Source organism: Lithobates pipiens, unplaced genomic scaffold (assembly GCF_037356315.1).
Source record: "Lithobates pipiens isolate NorthernLeopardFrog02 unplaced genomic scaffold, aLitPip1_a1.2 Scaffold_10, whole genome shotgun sequence".
In the NCBI taxonomy this organism is placed as follows: domain Eukaryota; kingdom Metazoa; phylum Chordata; class Amphibia; order Anura; family Ranidae; genus Lithobates; species Lithobates pipiens.
Genome location: NW_027507686.1, coordinates 20,935,419 through 20,958,652, shown reverse-complemented (window position 1 = coordinate 20,958,652; position 23,234 = coordinate 20,935,419). Strand labels below are relative to the sequence as shown.

The following is a 23,234-nucleotide window of genomic DNA, read 5'->3' as shown; positions in this document are numbered from 1 at the left end:
CGCAAAGGGCCCACGACAACTTCCCCCCCCCCCGCAAAGGGCCCACCGACAACTCCCCCCCCGCAAAGGCCCACGACAACTCCCCCCCCCGCAAAGGGCCCACGACAACTCCCCCCCCCCGCAAAGGGCCCACGACAACTCCCCCCCCCCCGCAAAGGGCCCACGACAACTCCCCCCCCCCCCCCGCAAAGGGCCCCACGACAACTCCCCCCCCCCCCGCAAAGGGCCCACGACAACTCCCCCCCCCCCCCGCAAAGGGCCCACGACAACTCCCCCCCCCCCCGCAAAGGGCCCACGACAACTCCCCCCCCCCCGCAAAGGGCCCACGACAACTCCCCCCCCCGCAAGGGCCCACGACAAAGGGCCCACGACAACTCCCCCCCCCCGCAAAGGGCCCACGACAACTCCCCCCCCCGCAAAGGGCCCACGACAACTCCCCCCCCCCGCAAAGGGCCCACGACAACTCCCCCCCCCCCGCAAAGGGCCCACGACAACTCCCCCCCCCCCCGCAAAGGGCCCACGACAACTCCCCCCCCCCGCAAAGGGCCCACGACAACTCCCCCCCCCCCGCAAAGGGCCCACGACAACTCCCCCCCCCCGCAAAGGGCCCACGACAACTCCCCCCCCCCGCAAAGGGCCCACGACAACTCCCCCCCCCCGCAAAGGGCCCACGACAACTCCCCCCCCCCGCAAAGGGCCCACGACAACTCCCCCCCCCGCAAAGAGGCCACGACACTCCCCCCCCCCCGCAAAGGGCCCACGACAACTCCCCCCCCCGCAAAGGGCCCACGACAACTCCCACCCCCGCAGAGGGCCCACGACAACTCCTCCCCCCGCAGAGGGCCCACGACAACTCCTTCCCCCGCAGAGGGCCACGACAACTCTTCCCCCGCAGAGGGCCCACGACAACTTCTTCCCCCGCAGAGGGCCCACGACAACTCTTCCCCCGCAGAGGGCCCACGACAACTCTTCCCCCAGAGAGGGCCCACGACAACTCTTCCCCCGCAGAGGGCCCACGACAACTCTTCCCCCGCAGAGGGCCACGACAACTCTTCCCCCGCAGAGGGCCCACAAACAACTCCCCCTGTATTGTTGTTACTACAACACCCCCCAGCACGCCCGATCCCCCATAGCCCCTCTATACACAGGTATAGGCATTAGTCCGCTATACCACACCATGCTGGAACTTCTGGTTCCTCCAGCAGGCAGACTATGTTTGCACCACGGAGGATCCTCTAACTGGTGATCCATGTGCCGCCCCCCGAGTGACACACCCACCCGAGGACCCGGCCGGAGCTGATCCCAGCTTCGGTTGCCAGTCTCCGCAGCACATCCGTCTCCATCATCAGCTACGAGCAGGATTTCGCGCGAAAACTCAACTGCAGCGCGCTACTTGTTTGTGAACTCCGCCCAACACACCGCCATTGGCCGGGCGGAAGGATTTCAAACGCAGACTGTCTAAAGGGGGCGGGGACAGAGTGCAGGGAAGTTTGCAGGCGGATCCCAGAATTCTCAGCGAGATGCCGACGCTGAAGAAGAACTGTCATAGGAGGAGGACTGTGATAGGAGAACTGTGATTGGAGGAGGATTGTGATTGGAGGCGGAGACTGTCGTAATGAGAATCACTGAAATCTTTACCTAAAATAATTACCTGGAAAGAGACCCTGTCCTTCCCATTCATAACATAGACATAATAGTAAAGTATATTTAACCATTTGCTACCCAGACCAATTCTGTCCCTTCTCTCCTAAATGTAAAAATCATAATTTTTTTTGCTACGAAATTACTCAGAACCCCAAACATATGTGTTTTTTTTTTTTAGCAGAGACCCCAGGGAATAAAATGGTGGTCATTACAACTTTTTATCTCGCACATTATTTGCGCAGTAATTTTTCAAACTTTATTTTTTTATAAACTTTCTTGCATTACAAAAAAAAAAAAAAAAACAGTAAACCTTTTTTGCATAATGTGAAAGATGATGTTATGCCAAGTAAATAGATACCCATAGCTCCCAACTGTCCCTGATTTCAGGGGACTGTCCCTGATTTTGTCCCTCATTCCTCCTCATTTGTCCCTCATTTTGGGTCTGATCTATATAGTTGTATACAAAATGCACTTTTTATCTTTCAAAAAGTGTTTTCCAGCGCTAAACCTTTCATTTGATTTCTAAATTGCTGCATTTGTAAGTTCCAAAAAAGCCAATAGTAGTGGTAAAAAAAAAAAGCACTTGTGGGTTTAACCAATCTTTTATTTTTTTGTACAATTCTCCTTTAAGGGGGCGTGGCAAGTGGTGTGTCCTATGCCTGCATACTTTTGCTGATAGGTGTCCCTCATTCCCATCTCAACAAGTTGGGAGGTATGGACACCTTCACGATTTGAAATTGCGCAAACTTGAGGAATGCCACAAACTTCGGTACTTAAAAATCTCTATAGGTGACGTCTTTAAATATTTTTACAGGTTACATATATAGAATTACAGAGGAGGTCTAGAATTATTGTTCTCGCTCTAACATTCGCGGTGATACCTCACATGTGTGGTTTGAACGTCAGTTACATATGTGGCGGCGACCTATGTATGCGTTTGCTTCTGCATGCGGGAATGGAGGCGCTTTTAAAAAAAAAAAAATAATTGTTTAGTTTACTTTTATTTTTCTATTTTTGACACTTTTTTTTATACTTTTTTTATTTTGATGATTTTTATTCCTATTACAAGGAATGTAAGCATCCCTTATAATGGGAATAGTGCGTGACAGGTCCTCTTTACAGTGAGATCTGGGGTCAATAAGTCCCCACATCTCTCCTCTAGGCTGGGAAGAAAAAACGATCCTGGCTTCCCGACGAGGTGGCGGCATTATTTCAGATGCAGAGGCCGGGCGTGATGTCATAACATGGCGCCTGGCCTCCGAAAGATCATAGAGACGTCTGGGGGCCATGTGGCCCGCCAAATTCTCTATGGTAAACATCATGATCCAGTTCCTTTCGTCGATCATACAGGCGAGCGAAGAGAAGCATGAGAGGGCAGTAGGAGGGGCTCATCCTCTCCCACCACCTGTAAGAAGGATCGAGCAGCTGGACAGCCGCTAGTGATTGTTTTTACGGTGCAGGGAATCGGCGGCTCTAAAAAGAAGATGTCTGGATGATGCCTGTAGCTGCACCCATCATTCAGATATCCCCACTCAAAGTCTGCGATGTCATATGGCGTCGTTGGGCGGGAAGTGGTTAAAGTGGAACCACATTTTCTCAATAAACAATAACCCTTTAAATCCTCATGCTGCTAACTTTAGTAAATAGATAGGAAGATATATTATATTTACTTGTTTTACTTTTTTTTTTGTTTACATTTCTTCAGTTACTTCCTGGTTTCTGGCCCATGTCAAAATGATGTCATACATCCCAGGAGTCTTTAAGGGAGGAGGGGTTTTCTATTGTGCCCATCCATTGCAACCACTGTGCCCATCAATTAGCAGCCACTGTGCCCATCAATAGCAGCCACTGTGCCCATCTATTGCAACCATTGTGCCCATCCATTGCAGTCACTGTGCCCATCAATAGCAGCCACTGTGCCCATCTATTGCAGCCACTGTGCCCATCATTAGCCAGCGACTGTGCCCATCCATTGCAGCCACTATGCTCATCAGTAGCAGCCAATCTGCCCATCCATTGCAGCCACTGTGCCCATCAATAGCAGCCACTGTGCCCATCCATTGCAGCCACTGTGTCCATCAATAGCAGCCACTGTGCCCATCATTAGCCAGCCACTGTGCCTATCTATTGCAGCCACTGTGCCCATCATTAGCCAGCCACTGTGCCCATCAATAGCCAGCCACTGTGCCCATCCATTGCAAACACTGTGCCTATCAATAGCAGCCACTGTGCCTATCCATTGCAGCCACTGTGCGCATCATTAGCCAGCGACTGTGCCCATCCATTACAGCCACTATGCCCATCAGTAGCAGCCAATGTGCCCATCCATTACAGCCATTGTGCCCATCAATAGCAGCCACTGTGGCCATCCATTGCAGCCACTGTGCCCATCATTAGCCAGCCACTGTGCCCATCATTAGCCAGCGACTGTGCCCCTCCATTGCAGCCACTGTGCCCATCATTAGCCAGCCACTGTGCCCATCATTAGCCAGCCACTGTGCCCATCATGAGCAGCCACTGTGCCCATCAATAGCAGCCACTGTGCCCATCCATTGCAGCCACTGTGCCCGTCCATTGCAGGCCACTATGCCCATCTATTGCAGCCACTATGCCCATCCATTGCAGCCACTGTGGCCATCAATAGCAGCCATTGTGCCATCCATTGCAGCCACTGTGCACATCCATTGCAGTCTCTGTACCCATCCATTACAGCCACTGTGACCCCCCCCCCCCCGCAGTGGTATTTAACCAGTATCGCCTGCTCGTTGTCTGATCACCACCTACCCCATCTTGGTGGCAGGTCAGGCAGCGGGTGATGGCGGCGAGAGCTGTGGGATGGGCAGCGGGTCCTGGGTACTCCATGCTTCCGCCATGCGTCCCTTCTTTCTTCCTGTAAGGCGTCCAATGGAATTGCCTGTCCTTTCAGCCAATCAGGTGATGGGTAACAGACCCACGCTTCCTGATTGGCAGAGAGGCGTTTCACTGCAGCCTATCAGTGCCGCCTATCAGTACCCACAAGTGGAGAAAAATGACCTGTTTGCAAAATTTTATAACAAACTATGAAAGTTTTTTTTTTTTCAACATTTTTTTTTTTTCATTTGTTTAGCAAAAAATATAAAACCCAGCGGTGAATAAAAAACACCAAAATAAAGCTCTATTTGTGTGAAAAAAAAAAGATAAAAATATAATTTGGGTACAGCGTTGCATGACCACACAATAGTCATTTAAAGAACGACAGCCCTGAAAGCTGGCCTGGGCAGGAAGGGGGGTATAAGTGCCCAGTATTGAAGCAGTTAATGTGAAATCCCTATTCAAATAGGCGTGTCCATCAGTCCCTATAGGTAAGAGACTGTAAGCAGGTTTTTTTTTTTTTTAAAAGCCCCGTACACACTATTAGATTTTCTGCAGATTTTTGTCTTCAGATTTACCAAAACCATATAATATGAGGTCAGACCTTAAGCCCGGGTTCACACTAGAGCACGCTGCGGATCGCACAGGAGCGCTGTGTGTCCCTGTTCCCCGTTTGAGGGATGAATCAGGGCCGATTCTATGCCTGAATTCGGCCCTGAAACGGAGCCAAAGACACACAGCGTTTTTGTGCAGTGCGCTCCGCAGCCGCCCCGGAGATATGTGAACTGGCTCCATAGAGAGCCAATCACATTCGCCTACTATGCAAATTCGATGCGGAGAAACCCACATCTAATTCGCATAGGTGTGAATGGGGGCTAAGAGTTTCAATTTGTATCCAATCAGGCAGGCCCTTGCACTACATGGTTTTGGAAATCTGAAAACAAAAATCTGCAGATAATCTAATAGTATGTATGGTGAGGTCTAACTGTTTTTATGCAGATAATCTAATAGTATGTATGGGGGGTCTAACTGTTTTTCTGCAGAAAATCTAATAGTATGTATGGGGGGGTCTAACTTTTTTCTGCAGATAAGACAACAGCTTTAAGAGGAAGACAGGAAAGTTTCATTTCACCCTTCATGGTGTTGTCTCCGTGACAGGAAGTGAGGGGGAGTCTCCCAAAGGGGCACACAGGAAGCTATTATTGCCGGTGTTTCGTAACATATGGCGACCGATCACATTTGGCTACCCGCTGGATTGCACGTGTGCGACGCCGTCATATGCGTTCCAACACTGTGGTGATCTGCGCTTGCGCAGAATTTTGTGGTCACACCCCTGAGTCCAGGTTCAAGCCCAAACAACCAAGTGGACATATCGTTAGATTATAATTATGTCGAGCGAAATGAGGCCGTTCCCGAAGCGTGGCGAGCGAAGCGAGGCTGTGCCCGAAGCGTGGCGAGCGAAGCGAGGCCGTGCCCAGATCGCGGCGAGCGAAGCGAGGCCATGCCTGAAGCGTGGCGAGCGAAGCGAAGCCATGCCCAAAGCATGGTGAGCGAAGGCAAGCCCGTGCCAGAAGCAAGGCCATGCCTGAAGCATGGCGAGTGAAGCGAGGCCGTGTCCGAAGCAAGGCCATGCCTGAAGCATGGCGAGTGAAGCGAGGCCGTGTCCGAAGCAAGGCCATGCCTGAAGAATGGCGAGTGAAGCGAGGCCGTGTCCGAAGCGTTGCGAGCAAAGCGAGGCTGTGCCCGAAGTGTGGTGAGCGAAGTGAGGCTGTGCCCGAAGCATGGCGAGCGAAGTGTGCCTAGCGAAGCCATGCCCAAAGCGAGGCGAGGGGCCCTCTGGCAAAGTGGTCTTACAACAGTGTTGGAACGCATATGTAATAGGTCGCCATATGTGATGAAACACCATCTTTGTGCTTGTTGTGGGGACTTCCTGACATGGAGATGTGTGTGTTCTCTGGATATACACTTTATAATTACTGTACACATGGGGGGGTTGTGAGGTCATTCCTGTCAGGTTGTTGCGTCATGTTTTGTGTCACATTGGCTCAGCCCCCCACAGGAGCCTCTTCTATTATTACACAATGATATTGGAAGTTTCCTGAGGTGACCTCCCCGCTGTGTCCTGTCACAGAAGAAGCACATTCTCCCCCCTCGCTGCTGACTGAGGTGACACGGCAGAGCCCGCTGTGACACGACGCGCCCCTTCCCCCGCCGCCTCATTGGCCACCGCCCCTGCCCGTCTTCCCTGACTCTAGCCAATCAATGTGCGGACCAATGGGCGGCTCGCTATCATAGAGAAGGGCGGGGCGGAGCGTACAGGTCACATGACTGGAAGGAGAAGCTCAGATATCATGGTGAGTGTTGGGGTCCCGTCACCCCGGATTGTGTGTGTGGTGGGGGAAGGGCTGTAGAGGGGGACAGGCAGGGAAGGGGGGGACCTGAGCAGAGTAAGGGGGGGGGGGCAGGTGAGACTGGAGGGGGAGGAGGGCGGTGCTGGGCCCTGTCTTCTGGCCTATGGAGAGACAGAGGGGGGCCACACTGCTGGCCTGCAGATATATAGAGGGGGGTGTACCATTGTCAGCTGGGGGGTCCCTGATCCCCCCTCTGTGTATATAAAGATGTGTTCACACCTATCTACGTGTGTGTGTGTGTGTGTAGATATATATATAATATTTCTCCATTCCACCCATCATTTGGGGTAATGCAGCGTCAGGTCATGTTTATGTACATGAGGCCTATTTATATCATTAGAACAAGAACAAGCATCTTGAGTATCCGAATGGGACCTGGAGGTATCGGCCTCCTGCAGCCCCTAAACAGCAGAGCTCAGATTGTGAAAGGAAGAAGCAGCACAAGGAAGCCAATCAATTAATGGAGCTGACAAAAAAGCATGCTGATAGGAGGAGAGACCAGAGAAATGAGCCAATCACTGTGCTGCCTCTTTCTTTGAGCCCTGGATTCACGCTTTAGCAATGAAGGATTCCAGTGGCGGTTCCCGCATCCTGTCTGCCCCCTCCCCTGCAGGCAGAGTTCACATTGCCCTTTGCAAATCGCTGCAGCTGTCAATACAAAGTTATTGTTGACACCCCCCCCCCCCCCCCCCCCTGGCAGATCGGTTTACCGATCGCGGCACAAACTGTGAATTCGGACAGGACTCGGAGTGCACCCAGTGCGATCCGATTTCAGTGCGGGGGAGGGAGGAGGAAAGGGATCCCCGCTCCAGGTGGAAATTGGAAATGTGGATATAGAACTCTCCTCGGAATTGGAACACCGGGTGCCGGCTCAGCATAGAGCTGGGCGATTTTCTCGAAAAAACAGCGATTTAAAAAAAAAAAAAAAAAAGTTTCAGGATTCGAATCAAGTGTTTTTTTATTTTTTTTATTTTTATTTTTTTACACCGCTCCAGGCCTGAGGAGCTGCAGGCAGGAGTCTTTAAGCGAGGCTTCGGCCTAGTCCGTAGGTCCAGCCTCACGGACTAGGCCGAAAGCCGCGGCCTCATCTAAAAACTCCTGCCTGCAGCTCCTCAGGACCGGAGCGGTGTCAGCCCTAGCTAAGCGTATAGCAACATGAGGCAAAAAGGAAGTTCTGGACAGCCGCACTCCGGGAATATAGTCTTTATTTAGTAAAAAGTCCAACAGATACAAGCCACAGCAAAATAATTGGACAAACGAGTTGACGCGTTTCACACTTATCGTTGCTTAGTCATCTCCTATGACTAAGCACTGTTAAGTGTGAAATGCGTCAGCTCGTTTGTCCAATTTTTTTTTTTTAAATGAATAAAGACCGTACGTTTTTGAAAAAAATTATGGGCACTGATAGGCTGCGCTGATGAGGTGGCACTTTATGATGCTGACGAGGCAGCACTGATAGACAACACTAATGGGGCGGCACTGATAGGCTGCACTAATGGGAGCGGCACTAATGGACGCTGATGAGGCTGCACTGATGGACGCTGATGAGGCTGCACTGATAGGCTGCACTAATGGGGCGGCACTGATGGACGCTGATGAGGCTGCACTGATAGGCTGCACTGATGGACGCTAATGAGGCTGCACTGATAGGCTGCACTGATGGACGCTGATGAGGCTGCACTGATAGGCTGCACTAATGGGGCGGCACTGATGGATGCTGATGAGGCTGCACTGATACGCTGCACTAATGGATGCTGATGAGGCTGCACTGATAGGCTGCACTAATGGATGCTGATGAGGCTGCACTGATAGGCTGCACTAATGGGGCGGCACTGATGGATGCTGATGAGGCAGCACTGATAGGCTGCAGTGATGGGTGATTTTGCTGAGGAGACACTAGTGGGCACTGGTGAGGCTGAATTGATGAGGAGACACTAGTGGGCACTGATTGGCAGCAGTGGTAGATGCACTTTTGCAGAAGACTTTTTACTAACTACATGAGAAGTGAAGAGAGGAGGTAACTGGCTTCTGTTGAGATCGTGATCAGCTGTGATTGGACACCACTGATCACATGGTAAAGAGCCGCTGATTGGCTCTTTACCTCAATCTGTGTTTGGCAGTGTCTGAATTTTTTTCAATTTTTTTTATTGGATATGTTTTAAACAGAAAAGAAAAAACGTTGTTTTTTTATATTTTATTTTTATTTATTTTTTATAGCGCAAAAAATAAACGCAGGGGTGATCAAATACTACCAAAAGAACACTCTATTTGTGGGGGGGACATTTTATTTGGGTACAGCGTGGCACGACTGTGCAAAATTTTACCTTTCAAAAAAAGGGGGGGGGGGGCGCACAATGCCAGCCTTCTGCAGACAAGCCCTGCCTCCTTCAGCCTGTACCTGCATGCTGGTTGTTGGTTACAAAGCTGCCGGACGTGTGAAAGAACTACAAGGGCGATCCTCAGTGACCCTGCGGTTCGTTCAGAGCTACAAGTACGTCTTCTGCGGTGGATGACGGTACTTGTAGTTCATTCATTCACAGGTAACTTGAATGAATGATGCGGACATGTGGGTAGAGCCCGGCACAGCAATGTTGCTTTTAAAATATGACCGTGGGTGCGGAGAGAAGATTCCCTGCCCACTGTAACGTGGGGGGGGGGGGGGGGTCGCTGGAACATGTTCCAAAAGGTGAACTTATCCTGTAAAGTAATATAAACAGAGGATAAGCTGTTAGTATTTATTATGCGCTGTTACTGCAAGAATTGTCAGTAAAATTTTAACACTGGTGCCCGGGTCTCTGTTAAAAATCTAGTGCATGCAAAACCTCAAATTGCTTTTTTTTTTGCCCTTTAGACCCCTTTCACACTGGGGGCTCCTGAGTGTGAACACACCCATTGCAGGGAATGTGAGACAGTTTTTAGGTGCGGTTTCTAGCGCTAGAACACCTGAAAACTGCCTCAGTGTGAAAGGGGTCTTAGATAAGTGGTCTCCAAACTGCGACTCTTTGCTGACTTTCATCCAGCCCTTGGGGCATGGCTTCATCCACTGATAACCAACAATGGGGCACTATTCCTCCCACTGACGCCAATGAATGGGCACTATTCCTCCCGCTGACGCCAATGAATGGGCACTATTCCTCCCGCCGACGCCAATGAATGGGCACTATTCCTCCCGCCGACGCCAATGAATGGGCACTATTCCTCCCGCTGACGCCAATGAATGGGCACTATTCCTCCCGCTGACGCCAATGAATGGGCACTATTCCTCCCGCTGACGCCAATGAATGGGCACTATTCCTCCCGCTGACGCCAATGAATGGGCACTATTCCTCCCGCTGACGCCAATGAATGGGCACTATTCCTCCCGCTGACGCCAATGAATGGGCACTATTCCTCCCGCTGACGCCAATGAATGGGCACTATTCCTCCCGCTGACGCCAATGAATGGACACTATTCCTCTCGCTGACGCCAATGAATGGGCACTATTCCTCCCGCTGACGCCAATGAATGGGCACTATTCCTCCCGCTGACGCCAATGAATGGGCACTATTCCTCCCGCTGACGCCAATGAATGGGCACTATTCCTCCCGCTGACGCCAATGAATGGGCACTATTCCTCCCGCTGACGCCAATGAATGGGCACTATTCCTCCCGCTGACGCCAATGAATGGACACTATTCCTCCCACTGACGCCAATGAATGGGCACTATTCCTCCCGCTGACGCCAATGAATGGGGCACAATTCCTCCCGCTGACGCCAATGAAGGGGGCACAATTCCTGCCAATGAAGAGGCACTATTTCTTCCAATGACAACAATGATGGGGCCCAATGGCACCAATGAAAGGGCACAATTCCTCCCGCTGACACCAATGAATGGGGCATAATTCCTCTCACTGACACCAATGAATGGACACAATTGCTTTTATTGACACCAATGAAGGGGCACGATTCCTTCCACCTTTTCTGCTGCATTGTCTGTAATATAGAACATAGAAGAAAAGTAGAGGGTATCTTTTGATTGCTGTTCCAGGTGGACGGGCCCGGAAACTCCAGTACTGGAGTGCTCAGGAGGTGGAATTTGCTGCTGTGTGATTTGACTTACTGTCACCTGCAAAAATAGTAGTAAAAAAAACAAAAACAACACAGTGCACTGATCACATATCTGTGTAGAATGAGGGGGAGGGGAAGGGGGATAAACCAATTTCTCAAATCGCCTTTCAGGACAACCCCGGAGAGAGTAGCTCCACCTTGCAATCAGGAAACACATGCCCACTTTAAAAACACCTCCTCCTCCTCCATGGCTTCAGTTATTGTGTTTCCTCCTTGGAGGAAGCATGTGCCTGAACCAGGGAGAGCTACACTCTCTGCAGGGGAGTAAGGCTTACCTTTTGTTGCAGGTTGTTTCTCTTTGACCCCCAGCAGCATCTCCACGGGGAGAGGACTCCTGGAGCTCCTGGTCCCGCCATCTCACGGGAGTAAGGACCCTCGGAGTGCCGGCGTCGGGTGCCCGGTGTCCGCTTGTTAGCGCAGGGAGGGCTCTGTTGCTGGCGGAGGCCGCTGCAGGTCAGCGGCATGGCTCCGTTTTCGGCGCCGGGTCCCGGGCGGCGACGGCGTCGTTCACGGTGACGCGCGGGCGCTCTGAGGGGGCGTGGCGCCGTGGTTCAGCGCCTGGAACGCAGGGGTCATGGGGCGGGTCAGGTGACCGTGTGCTTCCGCTTCCGGCCGGCCTTGATGACGCGGCGGCCGGGAAAATTTAAAATGAGAGCTGTTTGTAAAATAGCTGCCTCACTCAAACGATGGAAGAGTGCAAGCCAGCTATGGCGGAGACAGGCGCCCCCAGCACCGGTCCAGCCCAGGTACGTAAGGTGCACTGGCACCCTCTGCTTTACTGTGGGTATGTCTTTGTTTGTTCCCCCCTCTTGGGGGCCTGTCGCTGCAGGTCAGAGGTGGACTTCGCTCTGACCTTTTGCAGCCTAGTTCTGGGGTCTCACTAGTAGGTCTGTTTGGTGGTGGGTCTCTGCACTGGCTTGGTGTTAAGCAACTGGTTGTTGAGAGCTTTTAGTGAATTAAACCTGTATGTCGTTTCAGGAAAAATCACTAGGAAAAGCTAGACCAGGTCAGAGAAAATGTCCTTCCTGCAAAACCCCCCTCAGAGATTCATGGCAGAAGGCAATGTGCAGAAATTGTATCAGAGAATTGGTGGAAGAGGAAACATCTCAACAATATAAGGATTTGTTTTCTTCGGTTAAAGAGCTGACAAACTCTTTGAGTTCAGTCAAGTCCATCCTGATACAAAACCCTCCCGCACAGACCGAGCCTCAGAACTTACCGCCCAGCCCCAGGGCGTCGTCATCCAGACAGGTGGAAACTGAAGAGTCTGGAGACGAAGGGGGTAGTACTCTCATCTCCTTCAGGGATTCTGAGGAGGAGGAGGAAGAGGAAGAAGATAGCAGGGGCTCCAAATTCAAGCTATCACTAGAGGAAGTAGATGATATTTTAAAAGCAATCTACACTACTCTAGAAATTCAGGAAGAAAGAGTACAACTGTCAGTTCATGACAAAATGTACCAGGGGTTGGACGAAACAAAACGGCGAGTTTTTCCTGTCCACAGGGTCCTCTCAGACTCAGTGAGAAAGGAGTGGAAGGACCCAGAAAAAGCCCCTTTCTTCTCTAAAGCTCTCAAAAGAAGGTTTCCCTTCGAAGATAAGGACTCAGAGGTTTGGAACAAGAAACCCAGAGTCGATGCAGCTTTCTCGCAGGTATCCAGACGAACGGATCTAGCCTTTGAAGATATGGGGATCCTTAAAGACCCAATGGACAAAAAAGCTGACTCCATCCTTAAAAAAGCTTGGGATGCTGCGTCAGTCAGTCTAAAACCAGCAATGGCAGCTACGGTGGTGGCCAGGAATCTGGAATGTTGGGTAGAGAAGCTGAAGAGCCATATTGAGGCGGGGACACCCCGCAAGGATCTCTTAGAGTCCTTTCCACTGATCCTGAATGCAGTCAAATACATGGCGGATGCATCAGCAGAATCAGTTAAACTGGCCGCTAGGTCTTCGGCTCTTGTAAATTCAGCCAGGAGAGCAGTTTGGCTGAAAACATGGTCTGGGGACACTGCCTCTAAGGTCAAGCTGTGTGGTCTTCCCTTCTCGGGTGACTTGCTCTTTGGTCCTGATTTAGAGTCTGTGCTGGATAGAACAGCCGATAAAAAGAAGGCTTTTCCAGTTAAGAAAAAGCAGATGGCTAAAAAGAATTTTCGTGCTTTTCAGCAGTCCCATAAAAAAGACCAGGAGCACAAGAGCAGATGGGGTTCACAGAAGGGCAAAGGCAGGGGTGGAGTCCTCTTTAGATCTCCCCCAGAGCAGTCCCCTAAGAACAAGTGACAATATCTCCCCAGTGGGGGGGAGACTGTCAGCTTTTCGCGAACAATGGGACAGGCTGTCTCCAAATCTGTTCGTGAAGAGCGTTGTCGATCAGGGGTACAGGTTGGAGTTTTCAGAACTACCCCCGAGCAGGTTTTATGTGACAACATTGCCAAGGGATCAGGAGAAGGCCTCTGCAATGAAGCTGTTGTTACAGGAGCTGATACAGCAAGAGGTTCTGATTCAAGTCCCAGTAAGCCAGCAGGGCGGGGGTTTTTATTCACATATTTTTCTGGTGAAAAAACCCTCAGGGAAGTACCGTCTAATCCTGAATCTGAAATTCCTGAACAGGTTCATTCGGTACAAACATTTCAGGATGGATACAATTTTCTCCATCACAAAGCTGTTGACCCCAGAATGCTTCATGGCATCCCTGGACCTAAGGGATGCCTACCTTCATATACCAATTCATCAGGCATCGCAGCAGTTCCTGCGCCTGGCATTGAAGGTAGGGAGTTCGGTATGGCACCTCCAATTCAGGGCTCTGCCGTTCGGACTCTCGTCCTCTCCCAGGGTCTTTACGAAGATTATGGCAGAGGCTTTGGAACCCCTGAAATTGAAGGGGATTCCAGTCGTTCCTTATCTGGACGACCTTTTGTTTTTTGCAGACTCCAGGGAGCAGGTCCTAGTCAATCTCCAGAGGGCCCAGTCTCACCTCGAGGGCCTGGGATGGCTTCTAAACCTAGAGAAGTCAATCCTGACCCCCTCACAGGAAATGAAATTTCTGGGGTATACATTAAATTCGATTCTCCAGAAAGTTTTCCTGCCGTTGGAAAAACAGGAAAAGTTACAGCTAGCTGTACAGCGGATACAGAGCAACCAGACAGTCTCAGTCAGGATGGCTATGGCAGTTCTGGGCCTGCTTACGGCAGCAATCCCGGCTGTTCAGTGGGCCAGGTTCCATTCCAGACCCCTTCAGAGGGAGGTTCTGTCAAGCTGGTCCCATCAGGATCCTTTGGAAAAACAGCTAAAAATTTCGTCAAAGACGAAAAGGGCTCTTTGGTGGTGGAGAGACCAGGCAAACCTCTCAAGGGGCCTGGTGTGGACCTTTCCTGTGGACAAGCGCCTTACTACAGACGCAAGTGCCTGGGGCTGGGGAGCCCATCTGGATGGTCAGACATCTTAGGGGGTCTGGTCCAAACAGGAAGCTCAAAGATCATCCAACTGGAGGGAGTTGAAGGCGATCTTTCTGGGTTTAGTGGCATTTCAGCAGAGTTTGAGAGGCCACCATGTTCAGGTGTTGTCAGACAACACAACAGCGGTTACCTACATTATGAAGCAAGGGGGAACCAGAAGCAGGAGCTTGATGGAGCTGGCCAATCTGTTGTTAGCCTGGGCAGAACAGAACACAGCCTCACTATCGGCAGTGCATCTGAAGGGCTCTCAGAATTTGTTTGCGGACCTCCTAAGCAGGCGCAAATTGCTAGAGGCAGAATGGAGTCTGAATCAGGAAGTGTTCCTGATGATCTCCGAGGCCTGGGGGGTTCCTCAGGTAGACCTTTTTGCCAGCCAGCAGAACTCAAAGGCAGCTGTGCTATGCCTTTCCCCCCTTTCCTCTAATTCCACTAGTACTGAGGAAATTCAGGGAAGAAAGGACAGACTTAATACTAGTCACTCCTTTTTGGCCAAAAAGACCCTGGTTCGCGGGTCTTCGAAACCTAGCCTCGAAGCCCCCATGGAGGTTACCACTCAGAAAAGATCTGTTATCCCAGGGGACAGTAAGTCATCCAGAAGTGGAACTCCTGCAGCTAACCGCCTGGTTTCTGAGGAGGACCTGTTAAAGGCTAAAGGTCTCTCAGATAAAGTAGCAAAGACCCTGCTGTCCAGTAGGAAGGCAGTTACACAGGCAATTTACATGAAGAAGAGCACGGTGTCAGTCTTGGAGTTTCTCCATGAAGGAATGGAGAAGGGTCTCGCAGCCAGTACCCTGAAGACTCAGGTGGCTGCCTTATCAGTTTTCTTTGAAAAGACTTTATCTAAAGAAACTTTAATTTCTAGATTTTTTAGGGCTCTTGCTCGAAATAGACCAGTAGCCCTTAAAGACTTTCCCAGTTGGGATTTGTCTACAGTTTTACAGGGTCTCTCGGGAGCACCGTTTGAACCCTTACAGGAAGCTTCTTTGCAGAAGGTGGTTTTAAAAACAATCTTTTTGGTGGCCATCACCTCGGCCAGGAGAGTCAGCGAGCTCCAAGCTCTAGCTATTACAGAACCCTTCCTTAGAATTTATCAGGACAGGGTGGTACTGAGGACGGATCCAGCATTCCTACCGAAAGTATCCTCAACTTTCCATCGATCACAGGAAATAGTGTTACCTACATTCTCTGCAAGCCCAGCAAATGCAGGAGAGGAAGTTTTTCACACATTGGATGTGAGAAGATGTCTTTTACAGTTTCTGAAAGTTACTAAAGAATTTAGAAAATCAAACGCCCTCTTTGTGATATTTTCTGGATCACGCAAGGGGGAGAAAGCTTCTAAAAGTACGCTGGGTAGGTGGCTTAAGTTGGCTATAACAGAAGCCTATAAAGCAAAAGGAGAAATACCTCCCTCAGGTATTGCTGCCCACTCTACTAGATCCACGGCAGTTTCCTGGGCTGAAAGGGCCGGTGCCACGCCTGAACAAATCTGCAAGGCTGCCACTTGGTCCAGTTATTCGACATTTCTCCGGCATTACCGGTTAGATCTACTGTCTGCAGCAGATCAGGCCTTCGGCAGGAAGGTACTGCTGGCAGTAGTCCCGCCCTAGGGTAAGTTTCTCGGTTATCCTCTCCGGGGTTGTCCTGAAAGGCGATTTGAGAAAGACTCAGTTAGACTTACCGGTGACGGTATTTCTAAGAGCCTTTCAGGACAACCGTTACTTCCCTCCCTAGGTTATGCTTAGTAAATGTATTAAGTTCTACCATGGTGTTGTGCTTTCTGTGCTTTGTTTTCCAGCGTCGGAAGGCCACAATAACTGAAGCCATGGAGGAGGAGGAGGTGTTTTTAAAGTGGGCATGTGTTTCCTGATTGCAAGGTGGAGCTACTCTCTCCGGGGTTGTCCTGAAAGGCTCTTAGAAATACCGTCACCGGTAAGTCTAACTGAGTCTTTTCGCTAGACTTTAACTACCTCATCGCTCACAACTGTTCACCCCCCCCCCATGAACCAGAGCAGATTTTACACTACGGCTGACTGAGGGGTTAAATAGGGAGAAATTGTATTACAAAAAAATCAGCAGGCAATTGCCGTCTGTGTGAACGATCACGGCTAGCTGCGGCCACTGACAGCCTGTCATTGCATTGTACAGAGTCGGCGCCCACATCTATTGGCACACAGCTGTCAATCCTAGCAACAGAAATTAGTAGACATTTTGCCACTAGGATTTGCAGCGTGGTTAAAGGGGTTGTAAACCCTCCTGTGTGCTTTTTTTCCATCTCATGCATTAAGGTGAAAAAACTTCTGACACTGATCGGCCGCCCCAGCCCTCCCCCCGTTTTACTCGCCTGAGCCCGTCTGTTCCCTCGGGGGAGACGCGGTCTTCCTCTCTGCCCGTTGTCTCGGCTCTTGATTAGATAGATTGATAGCAGCACAGCCATTGGCTCCCACTGCTGTCAATCAAATCCAAATGATGCAGGCGCGGGGGGGGCGGGGCCATGTAGCTGCTGCGTTTCAATTAACATTGATGGGACTGCCTCCATGGGGAATGCGTGGAACGCCCGTGTGGGTAAATACAGGCGTATACTGTAATACACTCCATGTAAATGGAGGCCTCGCTTGTTAGGTTGCTTTAGCTGATATCAGTCGCCGATGGAAGCTCTTTTTTCGACAGTAGCAGCACTACGTAACAACTCCTAGCTTTTGCATTAGGACCCATGGACACTGCCCGCATGAGAAAATGCTCTGTCCGCGGACGCTGCCCGCATGAGAAAATGCTCTGTCCGCGGACGCTGCCCGCATGAGAAAATGCTCTGTCCGCGGACGCTGCCCGCATGAGAAAATGCTCTGTCCGCGGACGCTGCCCGCATGCGACAGCGTTCAGTTTAAAGCCGAGTGCCACCAATTTAAAAGTCAGCAGCTACAAAAAGTTTAGCTGCTGACTTTTAATAAACACTTGCCTGTCCCACGGGCACACAAAGCCTCGCTTCTCTCCACGGTGCCGGCATTGTCACTGTGGGCGCTGGCTGTGACTTCACAGCCAGGTGCACATGCACGAGCCGCGATGCACTTAAAGCGGGGTTCCACCCTAAAGTGGAACTTCCGCTGATCGGAACCCTCCCCCCCCCCCCTCCGGTGTCACAATTGGCACCTTTCAGGGGGGAGGGGGGTGGAGATACCTGTCAAAGACAGGTATTTACACCCACTTCCGGGTATAGACTCCTGTGGGAGTCTACGCCATTTCCTGTCCTGCCGCGCTGTCTGCTGGGACACACACGGGTCTCAGAGACAGCGCAGACAATTCCTATTGCGCTGCGCGACTCGCGCATGCGCAGTAGGGAACCGGGAAGTGAAGCCGATTCGCTTCACTTCCTGATTCCCTCACCTAGAATGGTGGCGGCAGCAGCCGAGAGCCGAGCGATCGATCGGCCTCGGCTGCCGGCATCGCTGGAACCCGGGACAGGTGAGTGTCCATTTATTAAAAGTCAGCAGCTGCAGTATTTATAGCTGCTGGCTTTTAATATTTTTTTTGTAGGTGGAATCCCTCTTTAAGTAAATGTCTGGGCAATCTTCTGGGACCTGTGACGTGCCCCAAAGATTGAAGGGAGGGATGGGGGGGGCAAGGCGAACTTCCTTCCGGCGCAACTGTGTGGGAGCTGGGTTCCTGTCAAAACTGGGTACCCGCTCCCCTCCTCAAAAAGTGACATGCCAAATGTGGCATGTCAGGGTGTCACCAGTACTTAAAGCGGAAATTCCATTTTTGGGTGAAACTGCTTTAGCCACTTCGCGCCCGTGCTATAGCCAAAAGACGGCTACAACGCGGACGCTAACAGCCGGGAGGGCGTCCCTGGACATCCTCCTGTTTACTTCCCCTCTGCGCACCTCCGTGAGCGCGCATCGGGGGAAGTTCTGTGTTGGCCATGTCTCTTGGACACAGCCAATCACAGATCGTGCTAAATGGTCAATCACAGGGGCCATTTAGCACTCGATCGGCCTGTCCAACGAGAGGTGATCTCATGTAAACATATGAGATCGTCTCTCATCACCGGCTCTCCCTCCTCACACAGAGACAGCATGTGAGGAGGGAGAGATGAACGCTGCAGCTGCAGCGTCCGTGAGAACACACACACAGTAAAACACAAACACACACACATGCCCACCTGTCCCCAGTGCCACCTGTCAGTGCCATGTGTCCCCAGTGCCACCTATCGGTGTCATCTGTTCCCAGTGCCACGTGTCCCCAGTGCCACCTATCAGTTCCACCTGTCGGTGTCACATGTCATCAGTGCCACGTATCAGTGTCAGGTGTCATCAGTGCCACATATTAGTGCCATCTGTCATCACTGCCACATCAGTGTAACGTGTCATCAGTGCCACATATTAGTTCCATCTGTCATCGGTGTCACGTGTCATCAGTGCCACGTGTCATTGTCCTGGTGCTCCAGGGCCTTCAAAAGTATAATGGGTAGTCAACAAGTTAGATGTGTAATTTATGCTCCTAGAACATGTGACGGCGCTCCCTACATGGTGGGTCTCTCTAAGTGGCCAGGCTGTGAAAAAGTCCCACACATGTGGTATTGTAATACTCAGGAGGAGTAGCAGAATATAATTTGGGGTGTCATTTGTGGTATACACATGCCATGTGAGAGAAATAACCTATTACAATGACAATTTTGTGGGGGGAAAAAAATAACAAATAAAAAAAATCTTCATTTTGCAAAGAATTGTGGGAAAAAAAGGCAACACCAAAAACCTCACCATGCCTCTTACTAAATACCTTGGAATGTCTACTTTCCAAAAAGGAGTCATTTGGGGGCTCCTGTGCGAGTTTGGGCCGGATGCGATGCGAATTCAGCCATACTATCTGTATGGCTGAAATTGCATCGCAGTGCAAATCACATGCGATCTCTGTGCAATGGGATTTCAGCCATACAGATAGTATGGCTGAATTTGCATCGCATCCGGCCCAAACTCACACAGGACCCTTTTTTTTTTTTTTTTGGTCCGCAGCAGAATCGGATCGCATTGGGTGTTCACACCATGCGATCCGATTCCTGTCCGAGTTTGCAGATCGCACTGCGATATGCAAACTGATTTGGAGGTGTCATTAACTTTTCACTGACACTCCCAGCAGTTCGCATAGGGCAGCGTGAACTGCCGCCGGGAGGCATGCGATGCGGGGAACCCACAGTAGATTTGCAGCGTTCCCGCATCTCTGCAGTGTGAACCCAGCCTTAAACACAACCATTGTGTGTGTGATTACAAAGTGTCCATAAAAGCAAGGTTTTACCTCTCATTGGATGGATTATTTCCATCAAACTGAGCGCTATTCTAAGTAAATAAACATTGAATTGTTCTACATTTCCTTTTTTTTTTTTTTTCTTTTTTTTTTTTTTTTAACATGCAATTTTTTATTTAGCTATCAGAACATAAAATAACAAATAAAGACATTAAAGCGGGAGTCCACCGGGACTCCGCGTTTTTTTTTTTTTAAAAGACAGCAGCTACAAATACTGCAGCTGCTGACTTTTAAAATAGTGACACTTACCTGTCCAGCGCGCCCGCGATGTCGGCACCCGAAGCCGATCTCCAGATCGTCTGTAAGGTGCTGCCGCCGCCATCTTGGGTATGGGAATCAGGAAATGGAGCCTTTCGGCTTCATTTCCCGGTTCCCTACTGCGCATGCGCGAATAGCGCTGCGCAATAAGGACGGTCCCCGCTCCCTTTGGGATCTGTGTGTTTCCCAGCAGGCAGCGGGGCACTTGCGGAAAGGGGCGGGCACTTGCGGAAAGGGGCGTAATCTACGCCCCTTTCCGCAGAGAGCTATCCCGGAAGTGGGTGCAGATACCTGTACTGTACAGGTATCTGCACCCCCCTTCCCCCTGAAAGGTGCCAATTGTGGCGCCGGAGGGGGGGGAGGGTTCCGATGAGCGGAAGGTCCACTTTAGGGTGGACCTCCGCTTTAAGAGAAGTATAACAGGATTCACACCATTACAGTTACATAGTATGGTGAATGCAGTTTTGATAAATACATACAAGTCCGTATAATAATCGTGAATAATCCTTCAAATTCATATCTATAAATTCAGCGTCTAGATAGTAATGTTCTACATTTCCTTTTATCTCATACAAATGCCATATGAAGGGCGACCTGCCAATGTTTAGCTGTTGGCAAGACAAGCTGGAATTTTTAGTTCTTTGGCATTGTGAGGGCAGTGGGTTGACTCCATCATCATTTCCAGGTTTTGCTCTGATCTGATCCCCGCCTTCACTTTTCAGTAGGGATGAAGTTCCCTCGTCGGACTCCATGCTCTTTGCCCGCCTCTCCTTTTCCGAACTTGCTTTGTTTATTCTTTGTGTTCGGCTTTCTATATCTGGCTTCCGATCCGTCACACAAGCCTGTCGTGTTTTCAGAATGGTTTTTTAAGTAGATTTTCTGCTTTCACAGATGAAAGCTTTAATGGGTCTATTGATAGAAAATTGACTGAGATTGCCAGGAAAGCCAGAAATGTTGAGAGCGTTCCAACCGGGACCCAAGCCATTCCGAGTTAACCTTTTTTGACTCTTGGTGTTAAGAAGAACTTTGTACTAGCTATTGTTTATATCTGTAACTGGCAGCTAACATTAACCTGAATTTAAAGCGGAACTCCTGGGCACACAAAATGCCTTTTGCAAACCCAGATTTTACCATATAAAGGTAGCAGTAACATCACCGTGCTTCACATAGCCTGTGCAGAGGGTAAAGCTGTGGGAGGGGCCTAGCAGACTCCACCCACTACAGACTGCCTACAGAAAACTACATCCAGACCGTCGCTCTGTGCGAGGAGAGAGAGCAGCAGGGACTGGTCTTTTTTTTACAGGAAGCTCCTGCACAGAGGTAAAGTTTTATCCACTTAAACCCCCCCTCCCCCCCTGAAAGGTGCCAAATGTGACACCGGACGGAGGGGGTTGGGGTCCGAAAAGCGGTGGTTCAGTTTTTGTGTGAACCTACGATTTTCGGACCCCCAACCCCCTCCGTCCGGTGTCACATTTGACACCTTTCAGGGGGGAGGGGGCTGCAAATACCTGTTTAAGTGCACCCACTTCCGGACACACGGGAGTTTACACCTCTTCCCGTCCTGCCTCGCTCTCTGCTGGGACACACACACGGGTCCCAGAGACAGCGCGGACCATTTACATTGCGCTGCGTGACTTGCGCATGCGCAGTAGGGAACCGGGAAGTGAAGCTGCATGGCTTCATTTCCTGATTCCCGTAAGCGAAGATGGCAGCGGTTCGGTCTCAGGTGTCGACATCGCTGAACCCTGTGACAGGTGAGTGTCCTTATTTTAAAAGTCAGCAGCTGCAGTATTTGTAGTTTCTGACTTAAAAAAAAATATATATATATAATTTGCGGGTCTCCCACTTTAACCACTTACAGACCGGACCATTTTGCTGGTCAAAGACCAGACCACTTTTTGCAATTCGGCACTGCGTCGCTTTAACTGACAATTGCGCGGTCGTGCGACGTGGCTCCCAAACAAAATTGAGGTCCTTTTTTCCCCACAAATAGAGCTTTATTTTGGTGGTATTTGATCACCCCTGCGGTTTTTATTTTTTGCGCTATAAACAAAAATAGAGCGACAATTTTGAAAAAAACGCATTATTTTTTACTTTTTGTTATAATAAATATCCCCCAAAAATATATAAAAAAACTTTTTTTTTCCCTCAGTTTAGGCCGATACGTATTCTACATATTTTTGGTAAAAAAAATCGCAATAAGCGATTATTGATTGGTTTGCGCAAAAGTTATAGCGTTTACAAAATAGGGATAGTTTTATAGCATTTTTATTAACAATTTTTTATTATTATTATTTTTTTTTTTTTACTAGTAATGGCGGCGATCAGCGATTTTTATTGTGACTGCGACATTGTGGGGGACCCATCGGACATTTTTGACACCATTGTCATTTATACAGTAATCACTGCTATATAAATGCAGTGATTCCTGTGTAAATGACACTGGCAGTGAAGGGGTTAACCAGTGGGTGGCAGTGTAGGGGTTAAGTGTTCCTAGGGGTGTGTTACTAACTGTGGGGGGGTTGGGCTTTCATTTAGTGAACACTGATCTCTGCTCCAATCACATGGAGCAGAGATCAGCGTCACTAGTTGCTAGGCAGAATGGAGAAATGCTGTTTACACGGCATTTCCTCCATTCAGCCGTCCCGTGAGACGATCGCGGGTATGCCCGCGGCGATCGAGTCCACGGGTCCCGCGACCGGACTTATGGGGGTCCCGACCAGCGCGGGAGCGCGCAACCGGCGGCGCGCTCCCGATGGCAGGGCGCGGCATTGAAGATTGGACATACCTGTACGCCAATATGCCTGCCCGTGCCATTCTGTTGACGTACATCGTCGTGCGCTGGTCGGGAACCGGTTAAGGACCCCAGGCCTGGTCTGACACTCCTCGTCTACAAGTAAAAAAATATTTTTTTTTTTTTTGCAAAAAATAGCTTTGAACCCTCAAAATGAGATATATATGTGTGTCCTGAAGAAGTGTACAACGAAATGCGTAGACGCATTAGGGCTCATAAAATGTGTGTGTGTGTGTGTATGTGTATATGTATATATATATATATATATATATATATATATATATATATATATATATATATATATATATATATATATATAATTAACCCTAGAGAATAAAATGGCAGTCATTGCAACTTTTTATGTCACACACAATATGTCAACCCAATTTGGTAAAATATGATGATGATTTTATGCTGAGAAAATAGA

The 23,234-nt window shown here is 49.9% G+C and overlaps 1 protein-coding gene across 1 annotated transcript in view; it reads left to right on the top strand.

Moving 5' to 3' along the window:
- Nucleotides 1-6,705: 6,705 nt before the first annotated feature.
- VPS35 (VPS35 retromer complex component) overlaps nucleotides 6,706-23,234 on the top strand; it is a gene marked incomplete in the record, with an annotated part of 134,781 nt that continues 118,252 nt past the window's right edge. The window contains 1 exon segment of the mRNA XM_077452409.1: nucleotides 6,706-6,848. Coding sequence (XP_077308535.1) covers nucleotides 6,819-6,848 — 30 coding nt within the window.